The sequence below is a fragment of the Camelus dromedarius genome, chromosome 14, assembly GCF_036321535.1.
Source record: "Camelus dromedarius isolate mCamDro1 chromosome 14, mCamDro1.pat, whole genome shotgun sequence".
Classification (NCBI taxonomy): domain Eukaryota; kingdom Metazoa; phylum Chordata; class Mammalia; order Artiodactyla; family Camelidae; genus Camelus; species Camelus dromedarius.
In genome coordinates this window covers 24,242,327-24,255,829 of record NC_087449.1, presented here as the reverse complement: position 1 = coordinate 24,255,829, position 13,503 = coordinate 24,242,327, and the positions used below count along the sequence as shown (strand labels likewise).

General features: G+C 36.4%; 1 protein-coding gene across 3 annotated transcripts in view; it reads left to right on the top strand.

Moving 5' to 3' along the window:
- The window catches only part of ALG6 (ALG6 alpha-1,3-glucosyltransferase), a 53,303-nt gene that overhangs the window by 32,599 nt on the left and 7,201 nt on the right, over positions 1-13,503 (top strand). For all 3 annotated transcript variants that reach the window (XM_031465288.2, XM_031465285.2, XM_031465286.2), the window contains exons 11-15: positions 511-596; positions 1,938-2,022; positions 5,031-5,101; positions 10,061-10,129; positions 10,248-10,446. In XM_031465288.2, the coding sequence (XP_031321148.1) occupies positions 511-596; positions 1,938-2,022; positions 5,031-5,101; positions 10,061-10,129; positions 10,248-10,446 (510 nt within the window). The remainder of the gene's footprint in view (positions 1-510; positions 597-1,937; positions 2,023-5,030; positions 5,102-10,060; positions 10,130-10,247; positions 10,447-13,503) is intronic.

The window sequence follows — 13,503 nt, the reverse complement described above, 5'->3', positions numbered from 1 at the left end:
CAATTTTGCAAGTGATCCTAGCATAACTGCCAGTGTCTTTAAACTTCTTGATTTATTAGCAGTTAACTCTTGTTGCTAGTAGACAGTAGGTTACTCTGAATAATTTCAGATGTGTTATAAAATGGATCAAACAATATGTGTTCTACCAATTAGGGGAAAGAAAACATTTCTTAGAAAAATTTCCAAAGATGAATAACCTCAGTATTTAGAGATGACGTGCTGTTCTTTGAAAAATATTAAATATTTCTTGGGAACATCTATATTATGGTTTGCCAGTGATTTAGGTCACCTCCAGTTGCAAAAAAAAGAGAAAAATCTCATTGTTTGAGTGTGTGTGTGTGTATGTGTGTGTGTTCCTTGAAGAGTTTAATCAACTTAGTTATGAAATTGTCAGCAAACACTTCCCAAGTCTCAAAAGTTTATTTATTTAGAGAATATAGACCATGCTTCATGGAGTATAATATTTCTTTGAATTATACAAGAATGTAAAACTAACAAATTTCTTTTAAGGATAAAGTAGCCAATGTTTGGTGCAGCTTCAGTGTCTTTCTGAAGATCAAGGATATTTTGCCACATCACATCCAGATAATAATCAGGTAAGAGACACAGTTTGTATCTAGTGTTTTATAAGCTGCTCTAAAAGTGTCATGGCAATACTTCAGTCATCTGGCATCATGGGGGTAAGGTGTTCTTCATTAGAGAACATTCCGCATGATGTAAACCTATCCCCCTTACAGCAGAACTCTTTTATTTGAAATACTTTATGTGAAAGTTATCGTTCACTGCTTCACCCCCCTTAAACAGAGTATACTAAGCGTGATTTAACATGATCTTGAAGAGACATGATTTTCAGTGGTGTATCGGTCAGGATTCGATCAGAGAAATAGAATGAGTAAGAGATCACTCTGTGTGTGTCTGTGTGTATTAATTTATTATGAGGAATTGGCTTATACAGTTGTGGGGGCTACGCCCACTGGAATTCGGGAGGGAATTTCTAGGTAGAAGGAAGAGCTATGCAGACCTCAGCAGCTGTTCAGTCTCTGGGTCTGGGGAGGCCTATGCCTTCCTGTAAAGGGCTTCTGCTCAAAACAGCCCTCCTTGATTAACTTGAAATGAACTGAATAAGGACTTTAATTACATCTTCACAGCAGCACCAACTCTCGTGTCTGAGTAGCTAGGAGAAGGTGTGTGTGTGCTGCAGAACTGGTGCTGCCTCCTTCCTTCCTCCAGTTCTTTGGGGTGTATCTTTTGCAGCCCAGCTTAACAAAGCACACTAACCGGGCTGACACACCACCAAGCCACTGCAAGGGGGAAAATCAGTTACTGTTCTGCATTATAATGACAGGGCTTTCAAAGGCTGTTTGCCAGGGTACTGAGCGGCTCCAGGTTGCTCTGCTTGTAGAGTTGTTTTTCCTTCTGCGCCATCTCGGAGAAGCGCGCTAGCAGCTTCCCGCTCCCTTGCTAGCCTTTTTTTTTTTCCTGATTTACCATGGGCTTGAAGATCAGATAACCAACTTTTGTGATAGGAGGGTCAGAAAGATTCTCTTTTGAGTAAATTGCATGAATGTTTGTGTTACAAATATAGCATTCTCTCTTTATACCTGGTTATGTTTCTTGATAATTGACTTTTAGCTGTCTTTGTATCTCTTCATAATTGATACTGAATACCAAAGTAACATAAACAACATTTAGTACTACAGTGTTTTGTTCTGTATTATATAACTGTGTATATATTAAAGTGTGTATGTATTTCAGTGTATAGATTTTATTTTAATGTTATTTGGTCTTAAGTTTATTATTTAATACATGAAAAAACTTTAATTTGAAATGAATTTAAGTTGATAGGTAATGTGATCCTTACATTAAAAAATATTTCTTTGTTTTAGCTATATACCTCTACAAAGGAAACAAATGTTTAATTTTTATTAATTTTTTAGCTTTTGCTTTACATTTTTGAGCCTGCTTCCTGCATGTATCAAATTAACACTTCACCCCTCTCCCAAAGGATTCAAATTTACTCTGGTAAGTTTCTCATTACTTTAGATGCTTAATTCTTGCTGCAAATGATCTTTCAAAAATACAGATAATTATTTTCCTGCTCTGAGCAGGGTTTATTGGATTGAGACATATGACATTCATTTATTTGATGAATATTGACTGAGTGTCTGACATACTTAGGTGCTGTGTTGGACACTAGGCTGACACTAGGCTGGACACTAAATCTTTCAGTTTAGTTCAGCAGCTATTTAATTTCTTTTTTATATTAGTCAGTGAGGGAATACAAAGAAGAAGACGGTGGCAATAGACTGGCTGAAGCCATTCTGCTGTAAAGCAGATGGTATTCCATCAGGTACGATGAAGTGCTTTCATAGTGTGGGGGCAGATTTTAGACAGTTTCTTAAAGCAAATGGGATTAGAACCAAATTTGAAAACTGGGCAAGATTTGGAATCGGTGGTTGTGTAACAGAAGAGAATCTGAGACAGGAGGAAGAGCCTGGAGGTACCAGTGTGGGAAAGGATAGGGATTACTGGGAATAGCTGTTAAGCAGTGAAATTTGTGTGACTTTGTGTGTGTGTGTGTTGAGGCTGCGGGAGGATATGGTAAGAGAGAAGTGTCAGAAAGGATCAAATTGTGTAAGGCCTTGAATGTTGGGGCTGAAAAAGTTGGAATTTGAATTGTGTGCAAGAGGAGCCAAAAAAGATTTTGGAGAAGGGGAGGGGACAGATCTCCATTTTGGGAAGATGACGTGTGTCAGTTTGAGTATATGTCCTACATTTTAGAGTTTCTCTGAGTGGGTTTACAAATTCCTACTGGCTGTATTTCTGTAGTATTTAAAATTTGTTCCTGTGTACCTTAGTGTGTAAGATGACATTAAAGAATGTCTTTTAAAAATATCAAGAAAATTTAGTTTGTGAAAACAGTGAGTCTTACTGGACTTACAAAGGGACATTTTAGAAATTAGGATGTTGTTCTGGGACTGCCTCTTATTTCCCTTGCGTTCTAAAAACAGGCCAGAACAGGGCATACCAGTCGAATATTTCAAAGTGCCTATTAGTACCACAGTGCAAAAGGGATAGTTTCATGTTCCTCTTTTTAAAATTACCTTTTTATTGACGATTTCTGTTGTTTCATTCTGTGAATGAACTCTGAGCATACTAAGTCATCCATGGTTCATATTCTAGCAGATGTTTAGAACAGGAGGGATGTGGTTACTAATACTCTGACGTCTTCAGTAGGCCTAACTTGAAATATTTGCAAGCTTATGTAAGATGTTATTTTTCCTCCTAAATAAAGGTGTATTTCAAAGATAATAGAATAGAATTGAATTTCAGAGTTTGAGTAACTGTAGCAGTGTTAGAGATGATTACTTTTAGGATTATTAACCAGAAAAGAACATTTTTTTCCTTTAATTTCCTAATTTTATTCTGTTTGCTGTGTTTTAATACCAGCCACTGTGTTTAAAAAAATAAAAAAGCCATATTAATTACTTATTTTATTTTTGTTGGTAACGTTTTAAATTCTTATTGAATACTTCTGAGAACTTTAAAAATATTTCCCATTATAATTATTTTAAAATCTTTTCCCTTCCATTTAGATTGAATTATTTCTTAGTATAGGTCTATAATTGAGGTAATTGATAGCACTAACATATCTACAGCAGCAGTATGACTCATTTATTTTTTTTCAAGTAGTATTTATTAAGTGCCTTCTAGTGTGCCAGGTCCTCTTCTAGGTTTTGGTGTATAGATGAATGACAGCTAGTATCCCTGCTCTCGTAACTGGGGTCCTTCCTACTAGTGGCAGGAGAAGGACGATAAGCAAAGTGAATCAGTTAAGAAGAAAATATCCGGGAGAAATAAGGGCCATGAAGAAAACAGTGCTGTGTGAAAAGCAGGCTTTCGGGGTGTGGTTAGGTAACGCTACTCTAGATTGAGTAAAGGAAGGCCTTTCTAGGGAAGTGACATTTGAGCCCAGAAGTGAATGACCAGAAGGAACCAATTACAAGAAGATGTGGGCTCTGACTTGACAAAAGTAAGTTTTTCCTTAAGGCAAGAACACATTTGGCATGTTCACTGCATTGAAGGGACAAGTATGAAGTGGTGGGTGTGAAATGAGTGAGGGACACAGTAAGAAACAGACTGGAAGAGGAAGGCAGGAACCAGATCACAAAGGAGTTTGGATTTTTATCCTAAGTGTAATGGGAAGCTATCTGAGGATTTTAAACAGGGAAATTACATGATCTGCTATGGTGGCTAAATGGAGAATGGACTGTAGCGGGCAAGAGCATCACCATAAATTAGGAGGTTAGTACAGTGGTCCCACGGAAAGACGGGGGTGGCTTCAACCACTCTTCTGCCACCATCAGCAGAGGGCAATGGAGAGAAGTAGGTGGATATTGTATTTAGGAGATGGTGTAGTTAGGATTTGCTGATGGTTTGGATCTGTAGTGTGTACAAGATAGCAATCCAGGCTTTTTGCTTGAGCAACTGGATTGGATGTATATAGATAGATGTCTAATATGCAGAAAATAAACTCCTGAAAATAGATCTAAGTAATCTTTTATTTAAAACCCCAAATAGCTAATGATTACTTTATAAAACATTTAATGTATTTTATTTAAGTGCACATTTTAAAAATACTACAATTTATTTTGCCAGTTTTAGTTTTTGACCTTCTTGTCCTTCATGCTTTTTAATTTAAAGTGTCAGAGATTCCAAGGGAGGATGAAGGTATGATTGTTGCATCTGAAGTATTTAGTAGTTTTGTTTATTAATAACTGACTCTCAGTGAACTTGTCTTAATGGTTAAATGTAGTTTTATAATAATTATTTTTTTAAAAAATATTTTGATTATTAAATTTAAATAAAATATTATGCTTACTAGAGTTGTATGTATATTTTCCATTTAACTAGAAGCCATATTAAACTTTTAAAATTTTACTTGAAATGATTTTTAATCAGATTCATAATTAAATTGCTATTAGATTTTATAAGTTGTTATATCTAATTTTCCCCCTTTTCCCTTAAAGGTTAGCTGTGCACTATCATTCTTTTTGTTTTCTTTCCAAGTACATGAAAAGTCCATTCTTTTGGTATCACTGTAAGTAAAAAGGTTTAATTATGTGTTTTATTTATTTATTATGTGTTTATAATGTATAAATAAATTTATTACTTACATATAATCACCTGAATACAAATCAAAACTACACAAATGTTACATAGTTGTATAAAATTGTTTCATAAAACTATATTTTTTCCAGAATGATGATCTTACAGATTTACTTCTTTATGATGTATTTTAAACTGAAAAAAATTTTATAGAATCATTCCTGACTTCTTAACTCTTCCTATTTTTTCATTGGTATTTTCGATATGCTAATAAAAACTGTGTCTTCCCAAGAGGCTCTCGTCAGGCTGGTGCCTCTTTGTCCTCTTTGCCTTTTCCATTTCATTCATTTCCACATCTATTCAATAGTCTTGTTCTCTCCATTAACCTCTTAAGGGGCTTTTATGTGTTGCCTCCTGTCTGGTGTTTTTGTTTTTTTGTTTTTTTTTTTGTCAAAACCTTTATTTAGACCCTATTGGCAATCCTAACTGGATTCCTTTGTTTAAGGAGCATTAAAATTTTTTCCTGGTCTTCATAGAAATTGGGTGACAGTTGGGAGTATCTCAATGTTAAAATAATATTTGCCTAGAACACATTGGAATACTTGCATCCTGCCCTAGATCTGTCCCACCTTTTACCCTGTGTTCCCTAGGTTCCTGTGGAAGGTACATGTATGAAATGACCAATGACAGATACAAGGAAGTATTGCTTTTATTAGGCAGTGCTTTGGATTAAAACCTCAGTGCAGCGCCTTATAATAAGCTGGGCTGGCCTGTGGAGAACCTTCTTTGCTCTGAACAAAATAATCTCATACCGCTGCAGATTGGGACTACAGTGTCATTTCGTCCCCCCAAATCTAAACTTGAGTTAGATCTGACCACTATATGTGAGGCTAGGCTGACCCTACACAAATCCTAGTACTAGGGGATGGAACTATGGAGAGGCATTGCTTTCAAACGTGGAATTTTCCCCAGGATTACTACCCTGTAGAAGGGCAGTGACCTGTAATCTGACCATTGTTCTTGGCAATGAATTTTTTTTGGATATGACACCAAAAGCACAAAGAACAAGAGCAAAAATAAACAGAACTGTGCAATCATCACCACTGTCTACTTCTAGAATATTTTCATCACCCCAAAAGGAAACCCTGAACCCGTTAAGCAGTGTCTCCGCCATTCTCCTCACCTCCGAATCCTTGTAACCACTGATCTATTTTCTGTCTCTGTGGATTTGCCCATTTTAGATATGTTATATAAATGGAATCATAAAATATGTAGCCTTTTGTACCTGACCTCTTTCACTTTGCATAATATTTTCAAGGTTCATCCACATTGTAGCACATTATCATTCATTCATTTTTATGCCTGAATAATATTGCAGCACATGGATATACTATATTTTCTTTGTCCATGCATCAGTCAATGGACATTTTGGACTGTTTTCACCTTTTGGCTATTGGGAATAGGGCTGCTATGAACGTTAACCTAAAAGTTTTGTTCGAACACTTGTTTTCAGTTCTTTTTGGTCTATACCTAGGAGTGGAATTTCAGGGTCATATAGTAATTCTGTATTTAACTTACTGAGGAACTACCAAACTATTTTTCACAGAAGCCAAACCATTTTACATTCCCATCAGTAATGTATGTGGGTTCCAGTTTCTCTGTATCCTTGTCAGCACTTGTTACTGTCATTTTTTCTTTTTCTTTTTAGCCCTCCTCATAGGTATGAAGTGGAATCTCATTGTGGTTCTGATTTGCATTTCCCTAATGATTAACGATGTTGAGCATATTTTTCTGTCCTTATTGGCAATATGTATATCTTCTTCAGAGAAATGCCTGCTAATTAAGTCTTTTGCCCAGTTTTAGATGATTGTTTATCTTTTTTGTTGTTGTTGAGTTTTAGGAGTTCTTTATATATTCTGGATCTTAAACCTTTATCAGATATATGATTAGCAAATCTTTATTCCAGTCTTTGGATTTTCCCCTTCTTGATAGTGTTCTTTGATGCATAAAAATTTTTAATTTTGATGAATTCTAATTCATCCTTTCTTTTGTTGCATGTGCTTTTGATATTATATCTAATAAACCATTGGCAAATCCAAAGTAATAAACATTTACTCTCACGTTTCTTCTAAGAACTTATGGATTTAGGTCTCATATTTAGGTCTTTGATCCATTTTGAGTTAACTTTTGTATATCATGGGAGATAGGTAGGCTGTTCTTTAGATGAGTTTTGCTGAAAAGGGGAGCACAGAAATTGAGCAATAACTGGTAGAGAAAGTGGGGTCAAAAGAGGTTTGTTGTTTGTTAGAAGCTAAAAATAATGGCATGGGAATGGTCAGTAGAAAGGGAATATTGATGACACGGGGGAGAGGTAAGAGCTGCTGGAGCAATGTCCTTCAGAAAGGGAGGTGGAGCAGGATCTAGAGCGCAAGTGGAAGGACTGGCTGTGGACAGGTGCGCGCCATGGTTCATTTTAGTACAAAGAGGGAACACACTATAGGTTCAGATGCTGGCGAGAGAGTAGATGTGATGGTGCCATGTGTGGAAGTTCTCCTTTAATTGCTTCAGTTTTGTTACTGATGTGGAAGGCAGAGTCATAAGGCAAGAGTGTTGGAGCTGTTGGGTATATGAGGAGAGAGGAGAAGGTGTGAATTATCTTTCTAAGGAGACACAGAGTATGAACAGACTAGGAAAATATATAGTAATTGCTGGACACTTGAATATCATGAGCATATATTTGAAGTGAGAATAGTTAGTGTGGGTGAATGTTTCCCTCCAGAGCAGCTACTCAGTAAGTCTGGAGTAAGTGCAGGTGGAGAGTTGAGTATTTCCAGGTTTATGTCTCATGAGGATAACTCGCTTGGGGCTTGAGAGTGAATACATGGGAGTGATTATAATGATTGATCTTAGAATTTAACCTGGGTAAGAAGGGAAAAGGACATCAAAGTAGTGAGGCAACGTGAAGATATGGTAGGAACAATGGATTGCAGGTCTTAGTGGGGTCAAAAGATTGTTGGAGTACTGAAAAGATAGGAGATAGCGGTCAGAATGCAACTGTTGAGTTGTGATTTTGGAGGGCCTGCAGTCTAGAGTATGACCCTAAGGTTGAGCGTTGAAGATGAGATCACTAGAAGAGAGGAGTTCCAGCAAATGAGCGGGTAGGGTGTTGGAAGATCATCTGTGTGTATGTTAACGCTGCCAAGAATTGAGATGCATAGGGCTGTAGACAGTGACAGTGTGTAAGGAGTTGAAATCATTGAGTAATGAGGGAAGTGATCCTTGTGGCTGGTGGATAATAACAAAGATGAGGAATAATAGGAGATAAAGCCCAATGACATGAGTCAAAGCTGGAGATTGTAGGGCGGAGGGAGGGAGAGCTGGTGTGCAAGTTGTATGAAGAGCGAGGAGGTGATCTCCCTCCTCTGGGCCAAAAGGCTATGGAAACGACAAAACAGGCACAGTCGAGAGGGCAGAGGGCAGCATTTTCCTCAAGGGGAGGGAGCCGGGATCTGAACACGGTGGTGAAAGGGAAAGCTCAGAGAAGAAGGTGAAGATGTGAGTGGTTTTGCTGGTTGATTGTAAATATTAAGTGCCTTGAAATTAAGGGGTGAGTTATAGTCATCGCTGTCTTCCTTTCAGAGCAGTGCTTGTACATAATTAGTTTTCAGTAAATGCTTACGTTCAATAAATGAATACTGAATGATTAAATGAGAAAAATTTAAGATCCAGAAAGAGAAAATAATGTTTATTGAGCACCTACTGTGTGCTTGTTACTAACATGAATACATCCTGATTTTAAAAGCATCAAGCAATGAAATTGGAAGTCCTGTTATTTTCTTATAGTGCAGTAATTTTTAGTCAGTTTATAATTCCAAGCCTTACATTTCATATGCTAGTTGACATGAGGAAAAGTCATCCTTCTAAGAAAGGAGGAGAATATTCAAACCTTTTAAATTAAGGAGACCCAAAATAATAACTAATATAACAACAAAATAATTATTATTCAACAAGCACCATTATTAGTAAAAAGTTTTTTATTTTTATTTTATTTAAAAAAATACTAGATAATACTTGCAAAAGAGTTCTTTCAACTACTTAACAAGACAATCCAAGGTATTATTTTCATTTACACATAAGAAAAAGCTTAATAAATTGTTCAGAGTTATACAGTAAGTAAGAGACAGGGACGGGATGGGGACTTAGCCCCGTCCTTCTCTAGCATTGCCGCAGCTGAATCTAGAAGGCAGTGTGAGCAGGGGTGGTGCTAAGGGGGTCACAGAGTTTGGACCTATGGCCTAAACCGCTGTGTGATAAGCCAGCGGTTCTGTCTGTGGGTGCTGACGCTTCCTCTCTCTACACTACTGCTCTTTCTTGTAGCCTCTTCCTACGCAGTTTTTCCTCTTTTCTTTTATTCTGCCATCACAAACCCTTTATACTACTTCTTTGCCTCTCTTGTCCTCTCTTCAGGGGCAGATGACGATCCTGTGTTTTAGTTTCTAACTTAGCTGAGTCTTATGTCACATGGAAGATGATTAAAAAGAAGTTTGAAAACCACTAAACCAGGAATTCATTTCATATTTACCAAGTAGGATGAAACACACAAAAAAGCTCTTATTCTCTGAATGTTCAGATCTGTTTATCTGATCCTTTCTTCAAGTTACTGTTTGTATGACAGAGAAAAAAAAATGTTTCATTAATGGATACTGGAAGAAGTTTTCCAGTTACTATGAGGAGTTGACATGTCCTCTGCAACTAGATTCATTTAGTTTGGATTGGGTTATAAAAAAGTGAATCATTGGTCCACATGGAGACCTTGCTGGTTGTGTTTTGTGGTTTGGGGGCTTTTTTTAGCTTCCTCAAAAATCAGACAGATAAAACATTTCATATTTTTTACAAGTAAGTGTTGAAATTATATTCTGTAAGATTAAAATATTTTTCTTTGTCATTCTAGACCAGTCTGCTTAGTTTTAAGTGAAATTCCTTTTATGTCTACTTGGTTTTTGCTTGTGTCAACATTTAGGTGAGTCAAGCCAACTTCCAGTATAAGTATAGTACTTGTAAACTCGTTAAAACTTTTTTATGAAGTATTTATGTCTTGAATTGACAATTCTTTTGATTTTTTTTATTTTCCCATATAGTATGCTGCCTCTTCTGTTGAAGGATGAACTCCTAATGCCCTCAGTGGTGACAATGATGGCATTTTTTATAGCTTGCGCAACTTCCTTTTCAATATTTGAAAAGACTTCTGAAGAAGAACTGCAACTGAAATCGTTCTCCATTTCTGTTAGGAAATATTTTCCATGTTTTACATTTCTTCCCAGAATTATACTACATTTGGTAAGTTGTTGCTTTTTCTTTTTTTTTTTTTTTTAAGTTGTTTTGTTTTTAAGGAAGGGCACTATTTAAAAAATTATTAATATCTTTCTTCATTACATAGCATTTTTGAGATATAATGCACATAAATTCACCATAAAATCCACCCATTTGAAGCATGCAATTCATTGCTTTAAGTATGTACACAGTTTTACAACCACCACCCTAACCTAGATTTAGATTATTTCCATCACCGCAAAAAAGAAACCCTGTACCTTCAGCAGTCGTTCCCCATTCCACCCTCACCCGTACCCCAGCCTTGGACAGCCACTGATCTACTTTCAGTCTCCATAGCTTTGCCTGTCTGGACATTTCATAGCAGTGGAATATATTAGTCTCTTAGGGCTGCTGTGGCAAAAATACCACACCAGGGGGCTTAAACAACAGAAGTTTATTTTCTCCCAATTCTGGAGGCTAGAAGTCCAAGATCAAGGTGCCATCAGCACTAGTTTCTAGTGAGGCCTCTCTTCCTGGTTTGTAGGCAAACTTGCTGTCTCCTCATGTTGCCTCTTTTCTGTGTGTGTGTGTGTGTGTAGAGAGGGAATTCTTTGCTGTCTCTTCCTCTTCTCATAAGGGCACCAGCCCTATCAGATTAGGGCCCCACCCTTGTGACCTCATTTAACCGTAATGTAACCCCATCTCAAAATACAGTCACATCGTATGAATTTTGCAGGGACACAATTTGGTCCATGACATGGAATCATACAAAATGTGGTCTTTGGTCACTGTCTTCTTTCTCTTAGCATGTTTTTGAGGTTCATCTGTGTTGTGGCATGTATCAATACTTCATCCCTTTTCTATTTCCAGTTCCATTATGTGGATATACCACATTTTGTTTATCTATTCTTCAGTAGATGGACTTTAGATTTCTTCCACTTTCTGGACATTATGAATAATGCATATACCTAGGCATCGTAATTCTGTGTTTAACACTTTGAGAAACTGCCATACTGTTTTCCAAAGTGCTGCAAGATTCTACATTCTCACCAACAATATGAGAGCTCCAATTTCTCCACATCCTTGACTGCACTTGTAATTGTCTTTTTTATTACAGCCACACATAGTGGGTGGTACTTGTGGTTTTGATTTGTATCTCCCTAGTGACTAATGATGGTGAGCATCTTACTATAATTTTTTTGGAGAAATGCTTATTCAAATCTTTTGCCCAGTTTTTGGGAGGGGTGGTGGGTGGGGATGTAATTAGGTTTATTTATTCATTTCTTTATTTCAGTGGAAGTACTGGGGATTGCACCCAGGGCCTCCTGCATGCTAAGCATGCATTCTACCACTGAGCTGTACCCTCCTTTTGCCCATTTTTAATTGAGTTGTCTTTTTATTTTTGAGTTTTAAGAGTTCTCTATACATTCTTGATACAGGTCTCTTACTAGATTGCAAATATTTCCTCCAATTCTGTGAGCTGCTCTTTGATTTTCTTTATGGTGTCATTTACAGCACAAAGGTTTTCATTTTTAGAAAGTCTATTATATCTATTTTTCTTTTGTTGTTTGTGCTTTTGTGTCGTATCTCAGAAACTATGTATAACCAAAGGTCCTGAAGATTTACTCTTATGTTCTCTGTAAGAGTTTTATAACCGTAGTTATCTTTAGGTTATTGATTCATTTTGAATTAAGTTTTGTGTATGGTGTAAGGTAGGAGTCCAGCTTTATTCAGTTGGTCCAGCACCAGTGAATTGTGTTGGCACCCTTGTTGAAAATCAACAGATCTTAAATGTAAGGGTTTATTCCTGGACTCTGTTATATTCCACTGATCTGTATTATCCTTATCCTGTTACCACACTGTCTTGATTACTGACTTAATAATTAGTTTTAAAATGGAAAATGTGAAACCCTGTACTTTGTTCTTCAAGATTGTTTTGGCTATTCTGTGTGCCTTATATTTCCATATTAATTTTAGGATCAGCTCAACAGTTTCTCCAAAAACCCAGCTGAGATTTTGATAGGGATTTGCTTTGAATATGTATTTCAATTTGTGAAGTATTGCCATCTTAACAAGATTTAGTCTTCAAACCTGTGAACAGAATAGGATGTATTTCCATTTATTTAGATATTCTTTACTTTCCTTTAAAAGTGTTTGTAATTTTCAATGTACAAGTCTTGCACTTTTTTTATTCAGTTCATTTCTAAGTATTTTATTCTTTATGATGCTTTTGTAAGTGGAATTGTTTTCTTAATTTTGTTTTCATAAGGTTCACTGCTACTGCATAAAAATACAATTTTTTTATATTGAATTTGTATTCTATACTACGTTTTTAGTAGATTCCTTATAATTTTCTATATGCAAGATTGTGTCATCTGCAAATCATGATAGTTTTATGTCTTCCCTTCAAACCTGGATGTCTTTTATTTCTTTTCCTTGCCTACTTACTCTGGCTAGAACCTCCACTACAGTGTTGAAAGAGCGAGCGAGAGTGGACATCTTCTCTTCATGATTTTAGGGGGAAATCATCCAGTCTTTCACCATTAACTATGATGTAGCTGTGGGACTTGTACAGATGGCCTTTTTTTGGTTAGGGAGTTCTCTTCTATTCCTAGTTTGGGTGTTTTTATCATGAAAAGGTGCTGGATTTTGTCAAAGGCCTTTTCTGTGTCTGATGATAAGATCATGTGGTTTTTCCCTTTTATTCTATCAATAGGGTTTGTTACATTGTTTGATTTTTGTATGTTGAACTAAACCTTGCATTCTTGGGATGCACTTAATCATGATATAAAATCATCTTTTTTATATGCCATTGGTTTGAGTTTGCCAGTATTTTGTAGAAGACTTTTGTATCGTATATTTATGAGGGATATTAGTCTGTAGTTTTGTGATGTCTTTGGTTTTGGAATCAGGTTAACACCTGCCTCATGGAATGAGTTAGGAAGTGTTCTTTTTCCACTTTCTGGGAGAGTTTATGAAGAACTGGTATTAATTCGTTTAGAAATATTTGGTATAATTCACCAGTGAAGTCATCTGTTCTTGGACCTTTCTTTATGGGACCTTAAAGATGATTAATTCTTGGGG